The sequence below is a fragment of the Pseudophryne corroboree genome (genome assembly GCF_028390025.1).
Source record: "Pseudophryne corroboree isolate aPseCor3 chromosome 6 unlocalized genomic scaffold, aPseCor3.hap2 SUPER_6_unloc_4, whole genome shotgun sequence".
NCBI classification, from domain to species: Eukaryota; Metazoa; Chordata; class Amphibia; order Anura; family Myobatrachidae; genus Pseudophryne; species Pseudophryne corroboree.
This window is the reverse complement of record NW_026967605.1, coordinates 478,857-493,075: the sequence shown is the minus strand read 5'-3', so window position 1 is coordinate 493,075 and position 14,219 is coordinate 478,857. Positions and strand designations below refer to the sequence as shown.

Genomic DNA, 14,219 nt, shown 5'->3' with positions numbered 1-14,219 from the left:
ACTATGGGGACAGGCAGAAGTGAGACTATGGGGACAGGCAGAAGAGAGACTATGGGGACAGGCTGAGGTGAGACTATGGGGACAGGCAGAGGTGAGACTATGGGGACAGGCTGAAGTGAGACTATGGGGACAGGCAGAGGTGAGACTATGGGGACAGTCAGGAGTGAGACTATGGGGACAGGCAGAGGTGAGACTATGGGGACAGGCAGAGGTGAGACTATGGGGACAGGCAGAGGTGAGACTATGGGGACAGGCAGAAGTGAGACTATGGGGACAGGCAGAGGTGAGACTATGGGGACAGGCAGAAGTGAGACTATGGGGACAGGCTGAGGTGAGACTATGGGGACAGGCAGAAGAGAGACTATGGGGACAGGCAGAAGAGAGACTATGGGGACAGGCAGAAGAGAGACTATGGGGACAGGCAGAAGTGAGGCTATGGGGACAGGTAGAAGTGAGACTATGGGGACAGTCAGAAGTGAGACTATGGGGACAGGCAGAAGTGAGACTATGGAGACAGTCAGAGGTGAGATTATGGGGACAGGCAGAAGTGAGACTATGGGGACAGTCAGAGGTGAGACTATGGGGACAGGCAGAAGTGAGACTATAGGGACAGTGAGAGGTGAGACTATGGGGACAGGCAGAAGTGAGACTATGGGGACAGTCAGAGGTGAGACTATGGGGACAGGCAGAAGTGAGACTATGGGGACAGTCAGAGGTGAGACTATGGGGACAGGCAGAGGTGAGACTATGGGGACAGGCAGAAGTGAGACTATGAGGACAGGCAGAAGTGAGACTATGGGGACAGTCAGAGGTGAGACTATGGGGACAGGCAGAAGTGAGACTATGGGGACAGTCAGAGGTGAGACTATGGGGACAGGCGGAGGTGATACTATGGGGCAGGCAGAAGTGAGAATATGGGGACAGGCTGAGGTGAGACTATGCAGACAGGCAGAGGTGGCAGAGGTGAGACTATGGGGACAGGCAGAGGTGGCAGAGGTGAGACTATGGGGACAGGCAGAGGTGAGACTATGCGGACAGGCAGAGGTGGCAGAGGTGAGACTATGGGGACAGGCTGAGGTGAGACTATGGGGACAGGCTGAGGTGAGACTATGGGGACAGGCAGAGGTGGCAGAGGTGAGACTATGGGGACAGGCAGAAGTGAGACTATGGGGACAGGCTGAGGTGAGACTATGGGGACAGGCAGAGGTGAGACTATGGGGACAGGCAGAAGTGAGACTATGGGGACAGGCAGAGGTGAGACTATGGGGACAGGCAGAAGTGAGACTATGGGGACAGGCTGAGGTGAGACTATGGGGACAGGCTGAGGTGAGACTATGGGGACAGGCAGAGGTGAGACTATGGGGACAGGCAGAGGTGAGACTATGGGGACAGGCAGAAGTGAGACTATGGGGACAGGCTGAGGTGAGACTATGGGGACAGGCTGAGGTGAGACTATGGGGACAGGCAGAAGTGAGACTATAGGGAAAGGCTGAGGTGAGACTATGGGGACAGGCAGAGGTGAGACTATGGGGACATGCTGAAGTGAGACTATGGGGACAGGCAGAGGTGAGACTATGGGGACAGGCAGAAGAGAGCATATGGGGACAGGCAGAGGTGAGACTATGGGGACAGGCAGAGGTGAGACTATGGGGACAGGCAGAGGTGAGACTATGGGGACAGGCAGAAGTGAGACTATGGGGACAGGCTGAGGTGAGACTATGGGGACAGGCAGAAGTGAGACTATGGGGACAGGCTGAGGTGAGACTATGGGGACAGGCAGAAGAGAGACTATGGGGACAGGCAGAAGTGATACTATGGGGCAGGCAGAAGGGAGAATATGGTGTCAGCAGAAGAGAGACTATGGGGACAGGCAGAAGAGAGACTATGGGGACAGGCTGAGGTGAGACTATGGGGACAGGCAGAGGTGAGACTATTGGGACAGGCTGAAGTGAGACTATGGGGACAGGCAGAGGTGAGACTATGGGGACAGTCAGGAGTGAGACTATGGGGACAGGCAGAGATGAGACTATGGGGACAGGCAGAGGTGAGACTATGGGGACAGGCAGAGGTGAGACTATGGGGACAGGCAGAAGTGAGACTATGGGGACAGGCTGAGGTGAGACTATGGGGACAGGCAGAAGTGAGACTATGGGGACAGGCTGAGGTGAGACTATGGGGACAGGCAGAAGAGAGACTATGGGGACAGGCAGAAGTGATACTATGGGGCAGGCAGAAGGGAGACTATGGGGTCAGGCAGAAGTGAGACTATGGGGACAGGCAGAAGTGAGACTATGGGGACAGGCTGAGGTGAGACTATGGGGACAGGCAGAAGTGAGACTATGGGGACAGGCTGAGGTGAGACTACGGGGACAGGCAGAAGAGAGACTATGGGGACAGGCAGAAGTGATACTATGGGGCAGGCAGAAGGGAGACTATGGGGTCAGGCAGAAGTGAGACTATGGGGACAGGCAGAAGAGAGACTATGGGGACAGGCTGAGGTGAGACTATGGGGACAGGCAGAGGTGAGACTATGGGGACAGGCTGAAGTGAGACTATGGGGACAGGCAGAGGTGAGACTATGGGGACAGTCAGGAGTGAGACTATGGGGACAGGCAGAGGTGAGACTATGGGGACAGGCAGAGGTGAGACTATGGGGACAGGCAGAGGTGAGACTATGGGGACAGGCAGAAGTGAGTCTATGGGGACAGGCTGAGGTGAGACTATGGGGACAGGCAGAAGTGAGACTATGGGGACAGGCTGAGGTGAGACTATGGGGACAGGCAGAAGAGAGACTATGGGGACAGGCAGAAGTGATACTATGGGGCAGGCAGAAGGGAGACTATGGGGTCAGGCAGAAGTGAGACTATGGGGACAGGCAGAAGAGAGACTATGGGGACAGGCTGAGGTGAGACTATGGGGACAGGCAGAGGTGAGACTATGGGGACAGGCAGAGGTGAGACTATGGGGACAGGCAGAAGTGAGACTATGGGGACAGGCAGAGGTGGCAGAGGTGAGACTATGGGGACAGTCAGAAGTGAGACTATGGGGACAGGCAGAAGTGAGACTATGGGGACAGGCAGAAGTGAGACTATGGGGACAGTCAGAAGTGAGACTATAGGGACAGGCAGAAGTGAGACTATGGGGACAGGCAGAAGTGAGACTATGGGGACAGGCAGAAGTGAGACTATGGGGATAGGCAGAGGTGAGACTATGGGGACAGGCAGAAGTGAGACTATGGGGACAGGCAGAAGTGAGACTATGGGGATAGGCAGAGGTGAGACTATGGGGACAGGCTGAGGTGGCAGAAGTGAGACTATGGGGACAGGCAGAAGTGAGACTATGGGGATAGGCAGAAGTGAGACTATGGGGACAGTCAGAAGTGAGACTATGGGGACAGGCAGAAGTGAGACTATGGGGACAGGCTGATGTGAGACTATGGGGACAGGCAGATGTGAGACTATGTGGACAGGCAGAAGTGAGACTATGGGGACAGGCAGAGGTGAGACTATGGGGACAGGCAGAAGTGAGACTATGGGGATAGGCAGAGGTGAGACTATGGGGACAGACTGAGGTGAGACTATGGGGACAGGCAGAAGTGAGACTATGGGGACAGGCAGAAGTGAGACTATGGGGATAGGCAGAGGTGAGACTATGGGGATAGGCTGAGGTGAGACTATGGGGACAGGCTGAGGTGAGACTATGGGGACAGGCAGAGGTGAGACTATGGGGACAGGCTGAGGTAAGACTATGGGGACAGGCTGAGGTGAGACTATGGGGATAGGCTGAGGTGAGACTATGGGGACAGGCTGAGGTGAGACTATGGGGACAGGCAGAGGTGAGACTATGGGGACAGGCTGAGGTGAGACTATGGGGACAGGCTGAGGTGAGCAGAGGGCACTGAGTGCTGATCTATATCCTCTCCAAGGGATCCATTTATCAATAAGTATTTTCGGCTGATTCCCTGAGAACAGCCATTATCAGCGCTCTCTGCGAATATTTAGTATCACCCTGACGCACAGACGAGACCTCCCTCATCTTTGCCCTTAGACGCGGCTGTCACGAGTTGATCGCTGTGACTAGCGTGCCTACATCCGGGTGGTCTTCAGTTTGCTGGCTGCTGGGATCCCGACAGCTGGTATACCGACACTTTTTCTCCCTCTTGGGGATCCACGACCCCCCTGGAGGGAGAATAAATAGCGTGGCGCGCTTGGCGAGCCACCGTGCCCGCAGCACAGCGAGCGCAGCAAGCCCGCAAGGGGCTCATTTGCGCTCGCCACGCTGTCAGTATGCCGGCGGTCGGGATCCTGGCGCCGGTATGCTGGTCGCCGGGAGCCCGCCCGCCGGCATACCATACTACACCCCTACATCCGCATGCATGTATTGCGCATGCACCCTTGATCCATCAACATCAGAACATCGATGGTTGCTAACCATTGATTTGTGCGTATGTGCTGATGAGAGAAACAGTTTGTGCCTGCGCAATAAACAGAGCGCCACCGATGACCCTGCTGGGGGTAGCAGATTGTAAAGAGGGTAAATGCTCTGCAGGATGTATCAGGAGAGCGGATACAAGGGAGATGCTCTGCAGGATGTTGCAGGAGAGTGGATACAAGGGAGATGCTCTGCAGGATGTTGCAGGAGAGCAGATACAAGGGAGATGCTCTGCAGGATGTTGCAGGAGAGTGGATACAAGAGAGATGCTCTGCAGGATGTAGCAGGAGAGCGGATACAAGGGAGATGCTCTGCAGGATGTAGCAGGAGAGCGGATACAAGGGAGATGCTCTGTAGGATGTTGCAGGAAAGTGGATACAAGGGAGATGCTCTGCAGGATGTAGGAGGAGAGAGGATACAAGGGAGATGCTCTGCAGGATGTAGCAGGAGCCTGGGAACAGGGTAGATGCTCTGCAGGCCTTTGCTGCATAATACTCACGTGTCCATATACAGCAGTGTCGAATGTGTCTGGAAATATTAGAACCCCCAGAGCTCCGGCCGCCTCGGCATTGTACACCTGCAGATACACAGCGTATATAAGCTTGTATACGTGGCTCCGCAGTGCTGTATACCTGGTTCTGCATCGCTGCGCAGCTCACCTTCTCTGCAAAGGTAATATGGCCTGTCCGCACGATGACCAGAGATCCGGAGGCATTTACATTCCAACTTGTCAGCATCTGGAAGTCTTCCTTCCGGCCATAATTCACATATACCAGCCCTGCCTGTAATACAGAGAGATGTGTCTACATAGAGAGGTACACCAGCCCTGCCTGTAATACAGAGAGATGTGTCTACATAGAGAGGTACACCAGCCCTGCCTGTAATACAGAGAGATGTGTCTACATAGAGAGGTACACCAGCCCTGCCTGCAATACAGAGAGATGTGTATACATAGAGAGGTACACCAGCCCTGCCTACAATACAGAGAGATGTGTCTACATAGAGAGGTACACCAGCCCTGCCTGCAATACAGAGAGATGTGTCTACATAGAGAGGTACACCAGACCTGCCTGCAATACAGAGAGATGTGTGTATACATAGAGAGGTACACCAGCCCTGCCTACAATACAGAGAGATGTGTGTATACATAGAGAGGTACACCAGGCCTGCCTGCAATACAGAGAGATGTGTGTATACATAGAGAGGTACACCAGCCCTGCCTGCAATACAGAGAGATGTGTGTATACATAGAGAGGTACACCAGCCCTGCCTGCAATACAGAGAGATGTGTGTATTAGAGATGAGCGGGTTCGGTTTCTCTGAATCCGAACCCGCCAGAACTTCATGTTTTTTTTCACGGGTCCGAGCGACTCGGATCTTCCCGCCTTGCTCGGTTAACCCGAGCGCGCCCGAACGTCATCATGACGCTGTCGGATTCTCGCGAGGCTCGGATTCTATCGCGAGACTCGGATTCTATATAAGGAGCCGCGCGTCGCCGCCATTTTCACACGTGCATTGAGATTGATAGGGAGAGGACGTGGCTGGCGTCCTCTCCGTTTAGAATTAGAATAGATTAGAGAGACACTTGATTTACTAATTTTGGGGAGCATTAGGAGTACTCAGTAGTGTACAGTGCAGAGTTTTGCTGATAGTGACCAGTGACCACCACTTTTATTTATAATCCGTTCTCTGCCTGAAAAAAGCGATACACAGCACACAGTGACTCAGTCACATACCATATCTGTGTGCACTGCTCAGGCTCAGGCCAGTGTGCTGCATCATCTATTATCTATATATAATATTATATATATCTGTCTGACTGCTCAGCTCACACAGCTTATAATTGTGGGGGAGACTGGGGAGCACTACTGCAGTGCCAGTTATAGGTTATAGCAGGAGCCAGGAGTACATAATATAATCCGTTCTCTGCCTGAAAAAAGCGATACACAGCACACAGTGACTCAGTCACATACCATATCTGTGTGCACTGCTCAGGCTCAGGCCAGTGTGCTGCATCATCTATTATCTATATATAATATTATATATATCTGTCTGACTGCTCAGCTCACACAGCTTATAATTGTGGGGGAGACTGGGGAGCACTACTGCAGTGCCAGTTATAGGTTATAGCAGGAGCCAGGAGTACATAATATATTATATAGTGAGTGACCACCAGACACACAGTGCAGTTTATTTAATATATCCGTTCTCTGCCTGAAAAAAGCGATACACACAGTGACTCAGTCAGTCACATACCATATCTGTGTGCACTGCTCAGGCTCAGGCCAGTGTGCTGCATCATCTATATATATTATATATCTGTCTGACTGCTCAGCTCACACAGCTTATAATTGTGGGGGAGACTGGGGAGCACTACTGCAGTGCCAGTTATAGGTTATAGCAGGAGCCAGGAGTACATAATATTATATTAAAATTAAACAGTGCACACTTTTGCTGCAGGAGTGCCACTGCCAGTGTGACTAGTGACCAGTGACCTGACCACCAGTATATAATATTAGTAGTATACTATCTCTTTATCAACCAGTCTATATTAGCAGCAGACACAGTACAGTGCGGTAGTTCACGGCTGTGGCTACCTCTGTGTCGGCACTCGGCAGCCCGTCCATAATTGTATATACCAGTGACCTAACCGTGGTTTTTTTTTCTTTCTTTATACATACATACTAGTTACGAGTATACTATCTCTTTATCAACCAGTCTATATATTAGCAGCAGACACAGTACAGTGCGGTAGTTCACGGCTGTGGCTACCTCTGTGTCGGCACTCGGCAGCCCGTCCATAATTGTATATACCACCTAACCGTGGTTTTTTTTTCTTTCTTTATACATACATACTAGTTACGAGTATACTATCTCTTTATCAACCAGTCTATATATTAGCAGCAGACACAGTACAGTGCGGTAGTTCACGGCTGTGGCTACCTCTGTGTCGGCACTCGGCAGCCCGTCCATAATTGTATATACCACCTAACCGTGGTTTTTTTTTCTTTCTTTATACATACATACTAGTTACGAGTATACTATCTCTTTATCAACCAGTCTATATATTAGCAGCAGACACAGTACAGTGCGGTAGTTCACGGCTGTGGCTACCTCTGTGTCGGCACTCGGCAGCCCGTCCATAATTGTATATACCACCTAACCGTGGTTTTTTTTTCTTTCTTTATACATACATACTAGTTACGAGTATACTATCTCTTTATCAACCAGTCTATATATTAGCAGCAGACACAGTACAGTGCGGTAGTTCACGGCTGTGGCTACCTCTGTGTCGGCACTCGGCAGCCCGTCCATAATTGTATATACCACCTAACCGTGGTTTTTTTTTCTTTCTTTATACATACATACTAGTTACGAGTATACTATCTCTTTATCAACCAGTCTATATATTAGCAGCAGACACAGTACAGTGCGGTAGTTCACGGCTGTGGCTACCTCTGTGTCGGCACTCGGCAGCCCGTCCATAATTGTATACTAGTATCCAATCCATCCATCTCCATTGTTTACCTGAGGTGCCTTTTAGTTGTGCCTATTAAAATATGGAGAACAAAAATGTTGAGGTTCCAAAATTAGGGAAAGATCAAGATCCACTTCCACCTCGTGCTGAAGCTGCTGCCACTAGTCATGGCCGAGACGATGAAATGCCAGCAACGTCGTCTGCCAAGGCCGATGCCCAATGGCATAGTACAGAGCATGTCAAAACCAAAACACCAAATATCAGTAAAAAAAGGACTCCAAAACCTAAAATAAAATTGTCGGAGGAGAAGCGTAAACTTGCCAATATGCCATTTACCACACGGAGTGGCAAGGAACGGCTGAGGCCCTGGCCTATGTTCATGGCTAGTGGTTCAGCTTCACATGAGGATGGAAGCACTCAGCCTCTCGCTAGAAAACTGAAAAGACTCAAGCTGGCAAAAGCACCGCAAAGAACTGTGCGTTCTTTGAAATCCCAAATCCACAAGGAGAGTCCAATTGTGTCGGTTGCGATGCCTGACCTTCCCAACACTGGACGTGAAGAGCATGCGCCTTCCACCATTTGCACGCCCCCTGCAAGTGCTGGAAGGAGCACCCGCAGTCCAGTTCCTGATAGTCAGATTGAAGATGTCAGTGTTGAAGTACACCAGGATGAGGAGGATATGGGTGTTGCTGGCGCTGGGGAGGAAATTGACCAGGAGGATTCTGATGGTGAGGTGGTTTGTTTAAGTCAGGCACCCGGGGAGACACCTGTTGTCCGTGGGAGGAATATGGCCGTTGACATGCCAGGTGAAAATACCAAAAAAATCAGCTCTTCGGTGTGGAGGTATTTCACCAGAAATGCGGACAACAGGTGTCAAGCCGTGTGTTCCCTTTGTCAAGCTGTAATAAGTAGGGGTAAGGACGTTAACCACCTCGGAACATCCTCCCTTATACGTCACCTGCAGCGCATTCATAATAAGTCAGTGACAAGTTCAAAAACTTTGGGTGACAGCGGAAGCAGTCCACTGACCAGTAAATCCCTTCCTCTTGTAACCAAGCTCACGCAAACCACCCCACCAACTCCCTCAGTGTCAATTTCCTCCTTCCCCAGGAATGCCAATAGTCCTGCAGGCCATGTCACTGGCAATTCTGACGAGTCCTCTCCTGCCTGGGATTCCTCCGATGCATCCTTGCGTGTAACGCCTACTGCTGCTGGCGCTGCTGTTGTTGCCGCTGGGAGTCGATGGTCATCCCAGAGGGGAAGTCGTAAGCCCACTTGTACTACTTCCAGTAAGCAATTGACTGTTCAACAGTCCTTTGCGAGGAAGATGAAATATCACAGCAGTCATCCTACTGCAAAGCGGATAACTGAGTCCTTGACAACTATGTTGGTGTTAGACGTGCGTCCGGTATCCGCCGTTAGTTCACAGGGAACTAGACAATTTATTGAGGCAGTGTGCCCCCGTTACCAAATACCATCTAGGTTCCACTTCTCTAGGCAGGCGATACCGAGAATGTACACGGACGTCAGAAAAAGACTCACCAGTGTCCTAAAAAATGCAGTTGTACCCAATGTCCACTTAACCACGGACATGTGGACAAGTGGAGCAGGGCAGGGTCAGGACTATATGACTGTGACAGCCCACTGGGTAGATGTATGGACTCCCGCCGCAAGAACAGCAGCGGCGGCACCAGTAGCAGCATCTCGCAAACGCCAACTCTTTCCTAGGCAGGCTACGCTTTGTATCACCGCTTTCCAGAATACGCACACAGCTGAAAACCTCTTACGGCAACTGGGGAAGATCATCGCGGAATGGCTTACCCCAATTGGACTCTCCTGTGGATTTGTGGCATCGGACAACGCCAGCAATATTGTGTGTGCATTAAATATGGGCAAATTCCAGCACGTCCCATGTTTTGCACATACCTTGAATTTGGTGGTGCAGAATTTTTTAAAAAACGACAGGGGCGTGCAAGAGATGCTGTCGGTGGCCAGAAAAATTGCGGGACACTTTCGGCGTACAGGCACCACGTACAGAAGACTGGAGCACCACCAAAAACTACTGAACCTGCCCTGCCATCATCTGAAGCAAGAAGTGGTAACGAGGTGGAATTCAACCCTCTATATGCTTCAGAGGTTGGAGGAGCAGCAAAAGGCCATTCAAGCCTATACAATTGAGCACGATATAGTAGGTGGAATGCACCTGTCTCAAGTGCAGTGGAGAATGATTTCAACGTTGTGCAAGGTTCTGATGCCCTTTGAACTTGCCACACGTGAAGTCAGTTCAGACACTGCCAGCCTGAGTCAGGTCATTCCCCTCATCAGGCTTTTGCAGAAGAAGCTGGAGGCATTGAAGAAGGAGCTAAAAGGGAGCGATTCCACTAGGCATGTGGGACTTGTGGATGCAGCCCTTAATTCGCTTAACAAGGATTCACGGGTGGTCAATCTGTTGAAATCAGAGCACTACATTTTGGCCACCGTGCTCGATCCTAGATTTAAAGCCTACCTTGGATCTCTCTTTCCGGCAGACACAGGTCTGCTGGGGTTGAAAGACCTGCTGGTGACAAAATTGTCAAGTCAAGCGGAACGCGACCTGTCAACATCTCCTCCTTCACATTCTCCCGCAACTGGGGGTGCGAGGAAAAGGCTCAGAATTCCGAGCCCACCCGCTGGCGGTGATGCAGGGCAGTCTGGAGCGACTGCTGATGCTGACATCTGGTCCGGACTGAAGGACCTGACAACGATTACGGACATGTCGTCTACTGTCACTGCATATGATTCTCTCAACATTGATAGAATGGTGGAGGATTATATGAGTGACCGCATCCAAGTAGGCACGTCACACAGTCCGTACTTATACTGGCAGGAAAAAGAGGCAATTTGGAGGCCCTTGCACAAACTGGCTTTATTCTACCTAAGTTGCCCTCCCACAAGTGTGTACTCCGAAAGAGTGTTTAGTGCCGCCGCTCACCTTGTCAGCAATCGGCGTACGAGGTTACATCCAGAAAATGTGGAGAAGATGATGTTCATTAAAATGAATTATAATCAATTCCTCCGCGGAGACATTGACCAGCAGCAATTGCCTCCACAAAGTACACAGGGAGCTGAGATGGTGGATTCCAGTGGGGACGAATTGATAATCTGTGAGGAGGGGGATGTACACGGTGATATATCGGAGGGTGAAGATGAGGTGGACATCTTGCCTCTGTAGAGCCAGTTTGTGCAAGGAGAGATTAATTGCTTCTTTTTTTGGGGGGGTCCAAACCAACCAGTCATATCAGTCACAGTCGTGTGGCAGACCCTGTCACTGAAATGATGGGTTGGTTAAAGTGTGCATGTCCTGTTTTGTTTATACAACATAAGGGTGGGTGGGAGGGCCCAAGGACAATTCCATCTTGCACCTCTTTTTTCTTTTCTTTTTCTTTGCATCATGTGCTGATTGGGGAGGGTTTTTTGGAAGGGACATCCTGCGTGACACTGCAGTGCCACTCCTAGATGGGCCCGGTGTTTGTGTCGGCCACTAGGGTCGCTAATCTTACTCACACAGTCAGCTACCTCATTGCGCCTCTTTTTTTCTTTGCGTCATGTGCTGTTTGGGGAGGGTTTTTTGGAAGGGACATCCTGCGTGACACTGCAGTGCCACTCCTAGATGGGCCCGGTGTTTGTGTCGGCCACTAGGGTCGCTAATCTTACTCACACAGCTACCTCATTGCGCCTCTTTTTTTCTTTGCGTCATGTGCTGTTTGGGGAGGGTTTTTTGGAAGGGACATCCTGCGTGACACTGCAGTGCCACTCCTAGATGGGCCCGGTGTTTGTGTCGGCCACTAGGGTCGCTAATCTTACTCACACAGTCAGCTACCTCATTGCGCCTCTTTTTTTCTTTGCGTCATGTGCTGTTTGGGGAGGGTTTTTTGGAAGGGACATCCTGCGTGACACTGCAGTGCCACTCCTAGATGGGCCCGGTGTTTGTGTCGGCCACTAGGGTCGCTAATCTTACTCACACAGCTACCTCATTGCGCCTCTTTTTTTCTTTGCGTCATGTGCTGTTTGGGGAGGGTTTTTTGGAAGGGACATCCTGCGTGACACTGCAGTGCCACTCCTAGATGGGCCCGGTGTTTGTGTCGGCCACTAGGGTCGCTAATCTTACTCACACAGTCAGCTACCTCATTGCGCCTCTTTTTTTCTTTGCGTCATGTGCTGTTTGGGGAGGGTTTTTTGGAAGGGACATCCTGCGTGACACTGCAGTGCCACTCCTAGATGGGCCCGGTGTTTGTGTCGGCCACTAGGGTCGCTAATCTTACTCACACAGCTACCTCATTGCGCCTCTTTTTTTCTTTGTGTCATGTGCTGTTTGGGGAGGGTTTTTTGGAAGGGCCATCCTGCGTGACACTGCAGTGCCACTCCTAGATGGGCCCGGTGTTTGTGTCGGCCACTAGGGTCGCTAATCTTACTCACACAGCTACCTCATTGCGCCTCTTTTTTTCTTTGCGTCATGTGCTGTTTGGGGAGGGTTTTTTGGAAGGGACATCCTGCGTGACACTGCAGTGCCACTCCTAGATGGGCCCGGTGTTTGTGTCGGCCACTAGGGTCGCTAATCTTACTCACACAGTCAGCTACCTCATTGCGCCTCTTTTTTTCTTTGCGTCATGTGCTGTTTGGGGAGGGTTTTTTGGAAGGGCCATCCTGCGTGACACTGCAGTGCCACTCCTAGATGGGCCCGGTGTTTGTGTCGGCCACTAGGGTCGCTAATCTTACTCACACAGCTACCTCATTGCGCCTCTTTTTTTCTTTGCGTCATGTGCTGTTTGGGGAGGGTTTTTTGGAAGGGCCATCCTGCGTGACACTGCAGTGCCACTCCTAGATGGGCCCGGTGTTTGTGTCGGCCACTAGGGTCGCTAATCTTACTCACACAGCTACCTCATTGCGCCTCTTTTTTTCTTTGCGTCATGTGCTGTTTGGGGAGGGTTTTTTGGAAGGGACATCCTGCGTGACACTGCAGTGCCACTCCTAGATGGGCCCGGTGTTTGTGTCGGCCACTAGGGTCGCTTATCTTACTCACACAGCGACCTCGGTGCAAATTTTAGGACTAAAAATAATATTGTGAGGTGTGAGGTATTCAGAATAGACTGAAAATGAGTGTAAATTATGGTTTTTGAGGTTAATAATACTTTGGGATCAAAATGACCCCCAAATTCTATGATTTAAGCTGTTTTTTAGTGTTTTTGGAAAAAAACACCCGAATCCAAAACACACCCGAATCCGACAAAAAAAATTCGGTGAGGTTTTGCCAAAACGCGTTCGAACCCAAAACACGGCCGCGGAACCGAACCCAAAACCAAAACACAAAACCCGAAAAATTTCAGGCGCTCATCTCTAGTGTGTATACATAGAGAGGTACACCAGCCCTGCCTACAATACAGAGAGATGTGTATACATAGAGAGGTACACCAGCCCTGCCTACAATACAGAGAGATGTGTGTATACATAGAGAGGTACACCAGCCCTGCCTGCAATACAGAGAGATGTGTGTATACATAGGGGTACATTTACTAAACAGTGATAAGAGTGGAGAATTGAGCCAGTGGAGAAATTTCCCCATCTACCAATCAGCTGCTCTGTATCATTTTATAGTATGCAAATTATAGATGTTACTTCAGTGCTGATTGGTTGCCATGGGCAACTTCTCCACTGGCTCAGTTCTCCGCCCTTATCACTGCTTAGTAAATGTACCCCTAATAGAGAGGTACACCAGCCCTGCCTGCAATACAGAGACATACCTCCCAACTGTCCCGATTTTCGCGAGACAGTCACGTTTTTTGGGGACTGTCCCGCTGTCCCACCCGCGGGCCGCAGTGTCCTGCGGTGGGGGGGGGGGGGGGGGGGCAGTTGGGAGGCTCTGTCTGTCGCTGCCCTGCTTAGCAGAGCAGCGGTGAATAGACACTGTGCGCATGCGCACAGCGTCTATTCAGTGCAGACAGAGGGAGGGGGGCATGCCAGCGGCTCACAGAGCGCTGGGCATGCCCCCTCAGTGACGAAAACGGGGGGCGTGGCTCGCGATCGCGGGTCCTCCCGCGAAGCCACACCCCCTTTTCATAGACCACGCCCCTTTCAGGAGCGCGCGCCCTGCCTGCAATACAGAGAGATGTGTATATATAGAGAGGTACACCAACCTGCCTGCAATACAGAGAGATGTGTATACATAGAGAGGTACACCAGCTCTGCCTGCAATACAGAGAGATGTGTATACATAGAGAGGAACACCAGCCCTGCCTGCAATACAGAGAGATGTGTGTATACATAGATAGGTACA

General features: G+C 51.0%; 1 protein-coding gene across 2 annotated transcripts in view; it reads right to left on the bottom strand.

The window, feature by feature from the left end:
- TFR2 (transferrin receptor 2) overlaps nt 1–14,219 on the bottom strand; it is a 130,697-nt gene that overhangs the window by 91,216 nt on the left and 25,262 nt on the right. For both annotated transcript variants that reach the window (XM_063950434.1, XM_063950433.1), the window contains 2 exons: nt 5,091–5,213; nt 4,931–5,008 (listed from right to left, as the gene is read on the bottom strand). In XM_063950434.1, coding sequence (XP_063806504.1) covers nt 4,931–5,008; nt 5,091–5,213 — 201 coding nt within the window. The remainder of the gene's footprint in view (nt 1–4,930; nt 5,009–5,090; nt 5,214–14,219) is intronic.